The sequence below is a fragment of the Coregonus lavaretus genome (assembly GCF_964263955.1).
Source record: "Coregonus lavaretus genome assembly, chromosome: 7".
NCBI classification, from domain to species: Eukaryota; Metazoa; Chordata; class Actinopteri; order Salmoniformes; family Salmonidae; genus Coregonus; species Coregonus lavaretus.
The window spans coordinates 63,833,887-63,848,403 of record NC_139994.1 but is presented as its reverse complement, the minus strand read 5'-3'; the positions used below and the strand labels follow the sequence as shown (position 1 = coordinate 63,848,403).

At 43.1% G+C, this 14,517-nt stretch overlaps 1 protein-coding gene across 1 annotated transcript in view; it reads left to right on the top strand.

Annotated features, from left to right (window-relative positions):
• Window positions 1-13,818, top strand: part of LOC311132623 (RNA-binding protein with multiple splicing-like) — a gene marked incomplete at its 3' end in the record, with an annotated part of 21,722 nt that extends 7,904 nt beyond the window's left edge. The window contains exons 2-5 of the mRNA XM_084165869.1: window positions 7,871-7,948; window positions 8,778-8,816; window positions 12,934-12,996; window positions 13,807-13,818. Coding sequence (XP_084021995.1) covers window positions 7,871-7,948; window positions 8,778-8,816; window positions 12,934-12,996; window positions 13,807-13,818 — 192 coding nt within the window. The remainder of the gene's footprint in view (window positions 1-7,870; window positions 7,949-8,777; window positions 8,817-12,933; window positions 12,997-13,806) is intronic.
• Window positions 13,819-14,517: the final 699 nt, after the last annotated feature.

Here is a 14,517-nt window from a genome sequence, read left to right as displayed (position 1 = left end):
CCTGAGTGTTTAACAGATGACCCTGAGATGACCCTGAGTGTTTAACAGATGACCCTGAGATGACCCAGCCAGGCAGAATGTGTGAGGCTGACTGCTGATTGCTCAGCTGAAAGCCATGAGCCTTTAGCCAGTGTGTCAGTCAAGCTAACCAGGGTTAGTCTCTCCCATCATTGTATTAAGTGGGAGTGTCTTACCCTCAGGTGTTAAATTGGTTTGTTTCAGGAGGTGGGGCAGCTCCACTTGAAAGGAGTTAACTTTTAAAGGGTCATTTTCTTCTGTAGTTTTAAGCTTAACCAATAGTGACTGTTCTCGGTTTCTGTTCAGTTTAGCTCATACCTTACCGACTTGGGTTGGGCGATCAGTAACAAAGGGATTTGTGGGAAAGGCTCAATTAGCCAATCCTAATGAGTGTCTTTGGAATGCTGTTAAGTCAGCCTATGGAGAAGGTCTTATCACAGAGAGGGGGGAGGGTCTTATCACATAGAGGGGGGAGGGTTTTATCACAGAGAGGGGGGAGGGTCTTATCACAGAGAGGGGGGAGGGTCTTATCACAGAGAGGGGGGGGGGTCTTATCACAGAGAGGGGGGAGGGTCTTATCACAGAGAGGGGGGGAGGGTCTTATCACAGAGAGGGGGGAGGGTCTTATCACAGAGAGGGGGGGAGGGTCTTATCACAGAGAGGGGGGAGGGTCTTATCACAGAGAGGGGGGAGGGTCTTATCACAGAGAGGGGGGAGGGTCTTATCACAGAGAGGGGGGGAGGGTCTTATCACAGAGAGGGGGGAGGGTCTTATCACAGAGCGGGGGGGGGGGTCTTATCACAGAGAGGGGGGGAGGGTCTTATCACAGAGAGGGGGGGAGGGTCTTATCACAGAGAGGGGGGGGGGGTCTTATCACAGAGAGGGGGGAGGGTCTTATCACAGAGAGGGGGGAGGGTCTTATCACAGAGACGGGGGAGGATATAGGAGAGGCATACTGAGGCAGCTGTAAATGTGTCCAAAAACGGACAATCTACTTGACAGTCTGTGAATGTATCCTTCTTCTTGACGTGTTAAAAGATCCCTCGCAGCCTGTCACTGGGTTCAAGAAGGACGGCGGTTGATCGACAGGAGATGAAGAAGCCTAAAGGCTCAGTTTAGATGAGAGGAAGACCAGGAGAACACAACACCTAAAGACAACTCGTTATTTGCTCTGGCTTCAATTACTTGTTTTTAACGTTTTCAGACCTTTGTGAGGCAGTGATTGTTGGTTGAAAACACTTTGCGTGGATTTGACCTCTCAGTTAACCCCTGACCCAAACGTTAACCTTGCTATGACCCCTGATCTTGAGTTTGACACTTAGAAGGCCTTCAGTTTCTCTTAACCGTAGGAAAAACTATGAGAATGAAGCAGACTGACGTTAACAGAGAACAGTGACAACTGAGATGACATCTAAAGCTTTCCAATTCACACGTGTATTAATACACACTTGCACATGTGTGAAATAGGACAAATATAAGCACACACACACACACACACACACACACACACACACACACACACACACACACACACACACACAATCAGACCTCACAATGCCAAGTCTAACCTCCAGGGCCAGATCTCTCCCTACCACACCTAAGTCCTCTATCTACTGAACTTGGCTCCAACATAGATAATATTCATCCCACTCACACTCCAAGGTCATATCTCTCATTTGAACAATAACAGGTGGTAAAAAAAAAAGCGCATTAACTTGACACCTATCTGAAGCCATGCATCTCTGACTTCAAGAAAGGATGCATTCCTTACATTAAGAAATAATTGATTTATTAATATTGTAATTGCTTATGAAACAATCAATGGTTACATAGATATAATGTTATTACGATCAGACAGATCATTTTATAATTCTACCAAACTTTTCTAACTCAGAATAAAAGTATTTATCTAAGTCTGAACAGATGGTTATTTATTTTGCTGTTCATCAGTAGCTCTTTACAACTGTCACAAATTAGTTCTTATTAATAATTCATTAAGAACCATGAATGGCTGAGACATTTCTCTTTCTAGGAACAAACTGTGTTGTTACTGAAAAGGCTTTTACTGCAAGCCTCAATATAATGATTGCTAATCATGTTAGACATTTTTAAGAGTATGTTTACTTTGGATTCGGTTGTAATTGATTCTGAAATCAGCCTTTATTTTGTGTGAAAACAAAGGCCATTGTTTTGGAAATGGTCTGACATCTCCTTAGTTAGGGCTACAGTTGGGGTTGATGACTGTGTTCTAGGAGTCACAATGTTTTTTTTTTTGTTTTTTTTTGTCTTTAGGTGGGTCTGGGACCCCCAAAAGTTGTCTTTGGCCATCACAGTTGAGGTGATGACTTCATTCACAGGCATCATGGAGGGCTGATTAGAGATGCATTCCTCCCGCGGGACAAACAGCAAAGGTGGCCTTAATAGGATTTGATGTTTTTGGCCCGGTGCGCACCGAGCTTTGCTAACTGTTGCCAGGTAACGGCGCTGTGTGCACTTTGTGAAGTTCTCAGCTGGCTGGTGGTGGGTCTGCTGTTTTTGATTGAAGTACGCTCAGCGGGTTTGTGTGCATGAGAGCACCATAAATGGTCAATGATTCCAAGCCAGAAACAGGGCACCTCAGCACTATGGGAATGCAGGTGGAAAACTCACAGTGACTCCGGAGAATGTTCTAAAACATGGCTTAAATCAATTAAAGACCCAGTGCAGTCAAAATTCAGTTTTTCCTGTTTCTTGTATCATATTGTACAACAGCTGATAAAACGAACACTATAAAAATGTATCAGTGGTATTTCCTGATACTTGCGGGTTGAAAATACAATAGGACCTTCTAATCAGCCTGTTTGCATTGGCGGGAGTTTGGGCCCGCCTGGTGACATCACTAGGCGGTAAATTGGTTAATAGACCAATAAAAAAGATAGTTCCAAACCTCTCTGCCTAAAACTGCTACTTCCCCCTCCCCTACTCAGACCACTCCCAGACAGTCCTAGCAGAATGTTGCTTGAGAAAAAAAAAAAAATGACAATTTTTTTTTGGGGGGGGATACATTTGATAAATTTGAATGGAAAACTATTACAGTAAAGTACTTCATTGTTACCCAGAAATTATTTGATGTTGCTATAAAAAAAACGGCTGCATTGGGGGTCTTTAAAGCATGGCAGGAAAGTAGAGAGTTATACAGGATATCAGTTACTTTCATCATCTTCGTTTTTTCTTCTTCAGAATCACTGAGTCTAGTTGGAGTACTGCTTTAACCTTCTATTCAGTTTACTGCATAGTAGAGGTGTAATATCTCACTGGAAACGGTAGTACACATGTTTACACCCATGTCTTTTCATCGTATTCTTGGGGGGGGGGGGGGTAATCGATTGCAGATGTGTGTGGAGAGCTGTTAACACATTTGAGCGTCGTCTGACATCCGACAGTACACGCACCACAAAACCAGACTTGTTCCAGCATATATCATGTAACACAATAACTAACGTCATACTAAGTCAGCAACTGGAGTGCAGTAGAGCATGGTCCAACTCAGTTAGGAATGTCCCATTGTTCTGTCTGTATAGTGGACTCAATGTTGGGAGTCTTCGTCTTGACATGTCCAGTGTTTCAGTAGCCTGGTAATGGAGTTGTTAGGGTTTAAACCCACAGCAGTTCGGTTCAGTAGCCTAGTAATGGAGTTGTTAGGGTTTAAACCCACAGCAGCTCGGTTCAGTAGCCTAGTAATGGAGTTGTTAGGGTTTAAACCCACAGCAGTTCGGTTCAGTAGCCTAGTAATGCAATTGTTAGGGTTTAAACCCACAGCAGTTCGGTTCAGTAGCTTAATAATGGAGTTGTTAGGATTTAAACCCACAGGAGTTCGGTTCAGTAGCTTAGTAATGGAGTTGTTAGGGTTTAAACCCACAGCAGTTCGGTTCAGTAGCTTAGTAATGGAGTTGTTAGGATTTAAACCCACAGCAGTTCGGTTCAGTAGCTTAGTAATGGAGTTGTTAGGGTTTAAACCCACAGCAGTTCGGTTCAGTAGCCTGATAATGGAGTTGTTAGGGTTTAAACCCACAGCAGTTCGGTTCAGTAGCTTAGTAATGGGGTTGTTAGGGTTTAAACCCACAGCAGCTCGGTTCAGTAGCCTAGTAATGGAGTTGTTAGGGTTTAAACCCACAGCAGTTCGGTTCAGTAGCCTAGTAATGGAGTTGTTAGGGTTTAAACCCACAGCAGCTCGGTTCAGTAGCTTAGTAATGGAGTTGTTAGGGTTTAAACCCACAGCAGCTCGGTTCAGTAGCCTAGTAATGGAGTTGTTAGGGTTTAAACCCACAGCAGTTCGGTTCAGTAGCCTAGTAATGGAGTTGTTAGGGTTTAAACCCACAGCAGCTCGGTTCAGTAGCTTAGTAATGGAGTTGTTAGGATTTAAACCCACAGCAGTTCGGTTCAGTAGCTTAGTAATGGAGTTGTTAGGGTTTAAACCCACAGCAGTTCGGTTCAGTAGCCTAGTAATGGAGTTGTTAGGGTTTAAACCCACAGCAGTTCGGTTCAGTAGCTTAGTAATGGAGTTGTTAGGGTTTAAACCCACAGCAGTTCGGTTCAGTAGCTTAGTAATGGAGTTGTTAGGATTTAAACCCACAGCAGTTCGGTTCCATAGCTTAGTAATGGAGTTGTTAGGGTTTACACCCACAGCAGTTTGGTTCAGTAGCTTAGTAATGGAGTTGTTAGGGTTTAAACCCACAGCAGTTCGGTTCAGTAGCTTAGTAATGGAGTTGTTAGGGTTTAAACCCACAGCAGCTCGGTTCAGTAGCCTAGTAATGGAGTTGTTAGGGTTTAAACCCACAGCAGTTCGGTTCAGTAGCTTAGTAATGGAGTTGTTAGGGTTTAAACCCACAGCAGTTCGGTTCAGTAGCCTAGTAATGGAGTTGTTAGGGTTTAAACCCACAGCAGTTCGGTTCAGTAGCTTAGTAATGGAGTTGTTAGGGTTTAAACCCACAGCAGTTCGGTTCCATAGCTTAGTAATGGAGTTGTTAGGATTTAAACCCACAGCAGTTCGGTTCCATAGCTTAGTAATGGAGTTGTTAGGGTTTACACCCACAGCAGTTTGGTTCAGTAGCTTAGTAATGGAGTTGTTAGGGTTTAAACCCACAGCAGTTCGGTTCAGTAGCTTAGTAATGGAGTTGTTAGGGTTTAAACCCACAACAGTTTGTTTCAGTAGTCTAGTAATGGAGTTGTTAGGGTTTAAATCCACAGCAGTTCGGGTTAAACCCACAGCAGTTCGGTTCAGTAGCCTAGTAATGGAGTTGTTAGGGTTTAAACCCACAGCAGTTCGGTTCAGTAGCCTAGTAATGGAGTTGTTAGGGTTTAAACCCACAGCAGTTCGGTTCAGTAGCTTAGTAATGGAGTCAAATCTTTCTCAATTGATGAGAATGAACACATGGCAAAAGACCATAAATTGTCAACCCGGAAATAAGTTAGTTGAAAGGTCCAAATAACTCAATTAACTTTTGGAATGTCTTGAACATTTGCCAAACTCTCAGTTTTGCCTCACCACAGTATTTAGGCACCTGAGTAGACTTTCATGGGATCTCCACTACCCTTATTATTATTACTGTTTTTTTCTTTGTCTACTTTCTCACTCATTGTCTTCCAGTTTTACAGTCCTTACTGCCTGTCAGCAATTGCCCTTGTCACTACCTGGTGTTCCAGTGCAGCTCCGACACACATTTATTTAAGCCAACCTGCCGTTGACAAACACCAGTGACAGATCTGTAGAGTTGGCTTGGCTCAGGTAAGATAAGGGCTAAAGTGAGGAGGTCATAGAGGTTAAATTAGCCAGCTGGCGGTTTGGCTTGCCAGCACTGGAGTTGCTAGGCTTCTCTGTTTGTGTTGGTGCAGTTTTGGCATCGGTGCAGGGTTTCACGTTGCTTTGGATGGATGTTTTATCGCTTCATCTGTTCAGATCCTGTTGTGCTAAATGGTGAGTTGTGAAATCCACACTCCTCTGAATTTTTACATGGCTAAATGCAGATCTACTTCAACAGCTTTTACTTAGAATCCGGGGTCTTAAACTAAAGGCCTGCGTGCCAAGTTCGGCTCGCAAGCTGATATAATGTGGCATGTGGTTGTCTTAGTAAATGCGTCCGGCAGGTGTAAAAAAAATAACACTGAAAAGGATTATTTTAATTTGGAAAGTGGTCTTTGCTAGCAAATTCACCAGGGATATCAATGATGTAGTATATATAGTAAGTATCCACATGAGGCCTGGTAGAAGAGGTTATATTGCACATTTGTTGACACTGGACAAAATGTGTGTGTTCTTAGCTTGGACATTGAACACAAAAAAAATAACATTTGACATTGTTAGTTGAATATATGAACCCCCTGTTCTTCCCCATGTAGGGACACAGTTCGTACCCTTCATGTCCTACATCCTTGTACCAATGAAGAGCACTGGTTTTGATTCACTGCACAGTCAACAAGAGATGTTTAGCTCATAGATATCCTTCCCCTGCTAAGTTCCACTAAAACCCCACTTATCCTATACGTTTCCACTCAGCCACCCCTAAATTAGTTTAGTGACGTCACTTCTGGTAAATACGTCTCCTTTTTTTTTCATGATGACATGACGGCAACGTAAAAAAAAAAAGACCATGACGTCATCGCAACCAGTTTTGCCCGCTGGGTCACTTCCCATGTGCTGTAACCAATCCCATCCCTGAACCGATCTCTGAGCCATCAGTTCCCAGAGCACCACTGTAACCAATCCCATCCCTGAACCGATCTCTGAGCCTATCAGTTCCCAGAGCACCACTGTAACCAATCCCATCCCTGAACCGATCTCTGAGCCTATCAGTTCCCAGAGCATCACTGTATGAGAAAGAAGCCTCAACAGTAGTCATCATTCTCATGTTGTTTTTCATAGTTAACCCCCCCCCCCTTGCAGAGAAGACCAGGATCAGAATTCCTCACTTCATTCTAAGCTGACGTATACATCGTAATGCAGGACTTTCACAGCTCACATCTCCCGAGTTGAAAAGTTGAAACATAAAACAGAAGGTAAAATAAAAAACTGCTGGGGAGGACGGCCATAAAACTCAGCTTACATAGAGAAAACGTCGTATGCTTACAAAGGAAAGTGTGTGTTGTGGAGGGAGGGATGGAGGGAGGGAGGGAGGGAGGGAGGGAGGGAGGAGGGAGGGAGGGAGGGAGGGAGGGAGGGAGGGAGGGATGATGGAGTTAAGTGAGGCTCATATCGGTTGTGTGTATTATATTTCAATGGTATTTACCTTGGCTTCAAGTGTATTTCACATACTTGTTCCCCATACGTAAGTTACTGAATCACTACGCTTATCAGACCATTTCAGACTCCATTTCTCTGTTTCAATGTCCTACATCATCTGTCAGGTACGGGAGCTATTATAATTACTGAAGTTAATGAAAAATACATGAACGTCTCTCTCTCTCTCTCTCTCTCTCTCTCTCTCTCTCTCTCTCTCTCTCTCTCTCTCTCTCTCTCTCTCTCTCTCTCTCTCTCTCTCTCTCTCTCTCTTCTCCCTCTCTCTCTCTCTCTCTCCCTCTCTCTCTCTCTCTCTCTCCCTCTCTCTCTCTCCCTCTCTCTCTCTCTCTCTCCCTCTCTCTCTCTCTCTCTCTCTCTCTCTCTCTCTCTCTCTCTCTCTCTCTCTCTCTCTCTCTCTCTCTCTCTCTCTCTCTCTCTCTCTCTCTCTCTCTCTCTCTCCTTTCTCTCTCTCTCCCTCTCTCTCTCTCTCTCCCTCTCTCTCTCTCTCTCTCTCTCTCTCTCTCTCTCTCTCTCTCTCTCTCTCTCTCTCTCTCTCTCTCTCTCTCTCTCTCTCTCTCTCTCTCATTTCCTCCTCTTTAGGTCCGGACGCTATTTGTCAGCGGACTACCTCTGGATATAAAGCCGCGAGAGCTGTATCTCCTGTTTAGACCATTTAAGGTTTGTACGCATTAAATGGATGATATGAAACTATTGATAGGGCCTCTGTTCAAACAGGCTCCGTCAATAGGCCTCCATTAATCATGAGGAAATAAATGGCAATGGAAAACTGCACGCATTCCTCAACCTGGAATTCAATCAAAACTAATTCATGTGGGAAAACCTGTAATCATGGAAAAATACCAGTTGTCTCCCAAAAAAATAGTAGTTTCGAGGTGGATAAACATTGTCAGTGTAGTTACAGAATATAATCAAGCATTTTTAATGGCACAGGAACTATGCATGTTCTACCTTGAGCAGTTGATATGGCGCTTAGATCATGCGTTTGTATGTACATTGAAATGGTATATCATGTAAGTGTTTAAAGCAGTACATTTAGGCTAATCAGGTAAAACCAAAGGGGGGGGCATCTACGTGTCGTTTTCACGACTAGCCAACGACCAGTAACACAAACACGCTCAGGCATTTAATGAGACTTTGCTCCAAAATACGTAAATTAATACACATTTACATGTTTTTATTGACACCATATGCCAAGTCCATTAATGTCACATTGACATCTTTTTGTTTTACGAGAAGAACCATCACTGTCATGTTGAAAACTATCATAACATCAAATAGAGTATATACTGTCATGTTGAATACTATCATAACATCAAATAGAGTATATACTGTCATGTTGAATACTATCATAACATCAAATAGAGTATATACTGTCATGTTGAATCCTATCATAACATCAAATAGAGTATATACTTATACATTTTCTTGCTGTTTTTCAATAATATTGCTGTTTATGATAACAATTTGTCTTGGTCTTTTTTTTTAGGGTTATGAGGGATCATTGATAAAACTCACCTCAAAACAGGTATGTAAAAAATACATCATTTTTCCACACGGTGTAACGAATGAGTGAACAGGCTGTTTCAGTGTAGGTTAGACATGGCTCAGTCCCTCAGCAGGCTGTTTCAGTGTAGGTTAGACATGGCTCAGTCCCTCAGCAGGCTGTTTCAGTGTAGGTTAGACATGGCTCAGTCCCTCAGCAGGCTGTTTCAGTGTAGTTTAAAACAAGAAATAAACCAGCACATCACAGCACAACGGCACTGACCTAAATAACTGTAGCTTCGCCCTCCTGAGCACATCTGGTGTTTGGTTTAAAGTTCAAGATAAGATGTGCCCTTGGCATCAAGATATCAGGGCCTGCTCGGAGAAAGCAATTGTAAGCAAAGCCTCAGTAGAGTAAGGATGCCTGCTCCTTATGATGTGGCAGTCTGGTCATCTTGCTGATGTTGGCTAGTAGAGCAACGTTTTATTGAAAGTGTATGAAAGTTTATTCTTATTTTGTGTGTGACTGGTGGATGCTGGTGGGTGTGAGGTTGTTGCGGGGAATTAAATTGCAAATGCAAAACAAGTTTATGAGAACTGGAGGAACCTCCATAAGAGAACTGGAGGAAACTATATCAAGGGGACTTTTTTATGAATAAGTCCAAAGGCCACGTAATATATACACCAGTTAACCCTTTATGGGTGGTAGACTGTATCACGTTACGCTATATCTCAGTTAACCCTTTATGGGTGGTAGACTGTATCACGTTACACTGTATCTCAGTTAACCCTTTATGGGTGGTAGACTGTAACACTGCAAATGTTTGGTTTAGTTCGTGTCTATGCACTAGACAGGGAGGAGGACGTGAAGCCCATCTGATGATAATGGTGAGGAGTGGAGTGATGGATCACTAAAAGTCCACATATGTAGCTAAAGTGAAGGGTTAAATTGAAACATTAGCTGGAGGACACTCCAACATGGTTGCCTGAGGTGAAATATTAAATTGAAGCCTTAGCGCGGAGGACACTCCAACATGGTTGCTGAGGTGAAGGGTTAAATTGAAGCCTTAGCGCGGAGGAAAGTCCACCTGTAGCTATTGATTGCTACTGTATAGTGAAAACTGTGGTTGAAGCCTTAGCTTGAGGAATTGTTGCATTTCCATTGTTGTTTTCGTTGCACTTGCATTCAGTAGCATCTATGAATCACATTATTATAATAATAATATGCCTTTTAGCAGACGTTTTTATCCAAAGCGACTTACGGTCATTTTTTTACATATGGGTGGTCCCGGGGATCAAACCCACTACCCTGGCGTTACAAGCGCCATGCTCTACCAGCTGAGCTACAGAGGACCGCGTATTGACGTCAAAACGGGTGAACCAAAGACACGGGTGGTTCGTAATGTTGTGAGATTCTCGCTAGTGTTTACAGAACAACTGGTTCTAGGGTCCGGACCTGCAACTGTAACAAAATGGATGACTGCAGTGTAGCCGTTATTATGAGTACATGTTGCATGAATTGCTAAAAGGCATAAGAATATGAAAGTTTGCGTTCTTATTTTACATTTATGTAGTTCTTTACCTGTCTATTAATACTAGGTATTTGTAATAAATATAGATTTTTTTTTTATGTTTTTTATTTTTTTTATACAGTTCTGTAACTGTATTAACGTTATGTATTATGCCACCTGTAGCTCAGTTGGTAGAGCATGGTGCTTGCAACGCCAGGGTTGTGGGTTCGATTCCCGCATGGGGGCCAGTATGAAAAATGTTTGCACTCACTAACTGTAAGTCGCTCTGGATAAGAGCGTCTGCTAAATGACTAAAAAATGTTTTGTGTAAACCCCAGCAATAGTAGCTGTAGCTTTGGCTAATAGTAGCTGTAGCTTTGGCTAATAGTAGCTGTAGCTTTGGCTAATAGTAGCTGTAGCTTTGGCTAATAGTAGCTGTAGCTTTGGCTAATAGTAGCTGTAGCTTTGGCTAATAGTAGCTGTAGCTTTGGCTAATAGTAGCTGTAGCTTTGGCTAATGTTTGCCGTCGGCTCTCAGATAGCACGCTTGCAGACACTCTAGTGGGACGTTCAAGGGGGAAGGGAGATGGAAAGAAATTTGAGGTGTCAAAGCGAATGTTTTGACAATAACGATTCTCTGACGGTATCTTTTCACTCCCGAAGGTGGCTGAAAATGAGCTTGGGCTGGCGTCTGTCCACTTGGAGAGCTAGGTAGTGGAGCTTATGTCGATGTACTTCATTCCAAATCACATTGTGTCCCATAAAGAGATAACACATTCATTAAAACGGGGTTATGGTGATAGAGATTCCTCATGGACAGTATCAGCAAACGGAAAGCTGCCTTTTGCTTTAAGTAGAAGGTGTGAGTAATCCTACAACATATTAATTTCCTCTTCAGTTGTCAGTATTTTGAGGACTTACTTATTTGCCTCATGCCAGATGTCATGTGATGCCTCATACAGTAAACGGACTCAAGGCTTTGTTTTGAATGCCTCTCCCATGTTCTGTGTTCACTGCACTGTGAGTTGATCCTTCCTGACTAATGGTAATGACAGTGCTAATGTAAATCAATCATTCCTACAGAGAACACAGCCATCTCCATATATAGCAAGATCTCTGGCTGTTCTATTTTTATACCCGTTACACTTTCTGACGTCTCTCTCTCTCTCTCTCTCTCTCTCTCTCTCTCTCTCTCTCTCTCTCTCTCTCTCTCTCTCTCTCTCTCTTCTCTCTCTGTCTCTCTCTCTCTCTCTCTCTCTCTCTCCCCTCTCTCTCTCTCTCTCTCTCTCTCTCTCTCTCCTCCCCCCCCCTCTCTCTCTCTCTCTCTCTCTCTCTCTCTCTCTCTCTCTCTCTCTCTCTCTCTCTCTCTCTCTCTCTCTATCTCTCTCTCTCTCTATCTCTCAATGTCTCTTTTCTTCTCTCTTCCCCTCTGATGTTTGTGTTCAGGAATCTATGAAAAAGTGTCTCCCGTGTTCATAGCCAAAAATTGTTTTCTGCATAGAGACCTTCCTATTCCAAACCAGTACCTCATGTTTGTGTCTTTTGATTCCAAACCAGTACTGCATGTTTATGTATTTTGATTCCAAACCAGTACCTCATGTTTATGTCTTTTGATTCCAAACCAGTACCTCACGTTTGTGTCTTTTGATTCCAAACCAGTACTGCATGTTTATGTATTTTGATTCCAAACCAGTACTGCATTGTTCAAGCCTTTTGCTCACACCTCTCTCCTAAACATTGTTAATGCCTTTCGCTCACACCTCTCTCCTAAACAAAAGTGAAGTCACAGAAAATGTAACACATGCACTAATGTTTTGGTGAAAGAAACACAGAACAGGCATTTATGCTTCTACAATAGATGACAAGCCTGTTCGGAGAGTTCGTAAACAAGTGACTTCCTCCTTCTGTCTTTCCCTCCCTCCCTCTCTCCCTCTTTCTCTCTCCCCCTCTTCTTTCCTCCCTCAGTCTCTCCCTCTTTCTCTCTCCCCCTCTTCTTTCCTCTCTCCCTCTCTCCCTCTTTCTCTCTCCCCCTCTTCTTTCCTCTCTCCCTCTCTCCCTCTTTCTCTCTCCCCTCTTCTTTCCTCCCTCCCTCCCCCTCTTTTCCCTCCCTCCCTCTCTCCCTCTTTCTCTCTCCCCCCCTCTTCTTTCCTCCCTCCCTCTCTCTGTTTCTCTTTCTTTCACGCGTACTTGCTGGCCCATTGCCCTTATACAGGCATAGGGAGCTATGCACCATCCAGTGAATGTTGAACTCTTGGTGGACTCCACACTGCAGGCCTCTAGATCTCTCTGTCGCCATGGTTATAACAGAGAGAGAGAGAGAGAGAGAGAGAGAGAGAGAGAGAGAGAGAGAGAGAGAGAGAGAGACAGAGGAGAGAGAGAGAGAGAGAGAGAGAGAGAGAGAGAGAGAGAGAGAGAGAGAGAGAGAGAGAGAGACAGAGAGAGAGAGAGAGAGAGAGAGAGAGAGAGAGAGAGAGAGAGAGAGAGAGAGAGAGAGAGAGAGAGAGAGAGAGAGAGAGAGAGAGAGAGAGAGAGAGAAAAAAAACATGTATATGTCACTCAGACAGAGAAGTGCCGAGTCAGTATTATGCCTAAAACCCTGTTTCTTTCCTTTGTTCTGTCTGTTTTTGTCTCGCCTGTTGTGTCTCTCCAGCCAGTGGGGTTTGTCAGCTTTGACAGCCGATCAGAGGCAGAAGCTGCCAAGAATGCCTTGAACGTAAGTGCCATGCCCTCATCAAGCTCAAACACAGCCCGGTCTGACAGTGTTTTTAATGTTTATAATATGTGTTGCTAAATACACGTGATAGCCACTGTTAAGAATACCTAAATACATCTCTGGGCATCTGCACTTCTGAAAACATGTGATAGGAACGTACGGACTTAGGATCTTAATTTGATCTGTCTTTTGTTGCTCTGAATTTTCCTGCGCTGTAGGAAATGCAGATGAGCTTTGTGATTTACATAATTCACTGAAAACCCGCACTAACACATGGTTATATTAACAGTATTGCACTTTTCATGTAGCCTACTTTTGTCCAGCTAATAGCCTAACCAAGGTACATTATGGACTACAATTTCAAATCCTGTTGCAACGATCGAAATGTGTCAATTCCCTCAACATTCCCTATATCTGTGAAAGTATTTTCAGTCAGGTTTTCAAATAAACTACATTTTATTAAATTTTACCTAAATCTTTCCCATCCCTGTGGATCGTACAAGGTCAATCACTCTTAACACAGTAGAATTAGCACTCCTTCCACACCGAAATAGCAGACATTGATCTAGGATTTGAGTTTAATCTAGCTGATTTCAAGCGGAGGCTACCGACCTTGCTTGAGGAAATCATTGCTGAGGCAGACAGACTGATGCAAAACAGGACTGATCCCGGCAAAGCTTTTAGTCAATCTCTCGAAACAAAGATTCACAGAGAACGCAAAGAAAACTTTTCAAATGCTTTTCTTTTTGTCATCTTAGTTTTTTAAATGAGTTATTCCAGATTTATATTTACATATTCTATGCCTCTCAGGTGCAGAAATAGATCAATTTAAAGATTATATTTGGGTCAACAATGGCTACTTTATTACTGAATCAAAATGGACCAATCCTCGAGATATAGGTGTATATAAAATTAAAAAGCAATGCTCACGTTATTACATTAGATTTAGGGTAGGTTTCAAATGAAACACTCTCTAATGCTGAGAATTGGAACATTGTTATTGTGTTCAGCCCATTTCCCTAGAGTCGTGTGTAGAACACCTCAGTGTCTATAGCAACTGGTGCCCCCCCCCCCCCTAGTTGATGATCCCTGGTCTATCGGTACATATTCAACTGTAGAAGAAGAAGAAGAGGTATTCTATAAATGTAATATCTGCCTTCACATCAAAAACATATGTTGGAGGTGTCTAGAAAACTGAAGGGTGAAAATAACCATTTCAAGCCAGAGAATCAACTCTCCTCTGAACCTTTTGAATCTGAGTTCAAATTAAAGCAGTCCTCATTATGCCTGTGTAGCTTACTATTCCCTCAGTAGGCTCAGAGAGCGGTGAGCCAAGGCAATCCTAGTTAATTCCTCCCTTCATGAGAACCGCGATCTCTCGCTTCTTTCAGCGCGGCTCTCTGCATGCCTGCTGGGACGGACCTAGAATCGACCCTAGGTGCGCACCGCAGAACTCGCAGAACTCGCAGAACTCGCTCCACGGGCTCCTCTCTTCATTGATCCGATTCGCTGTATGTTTTG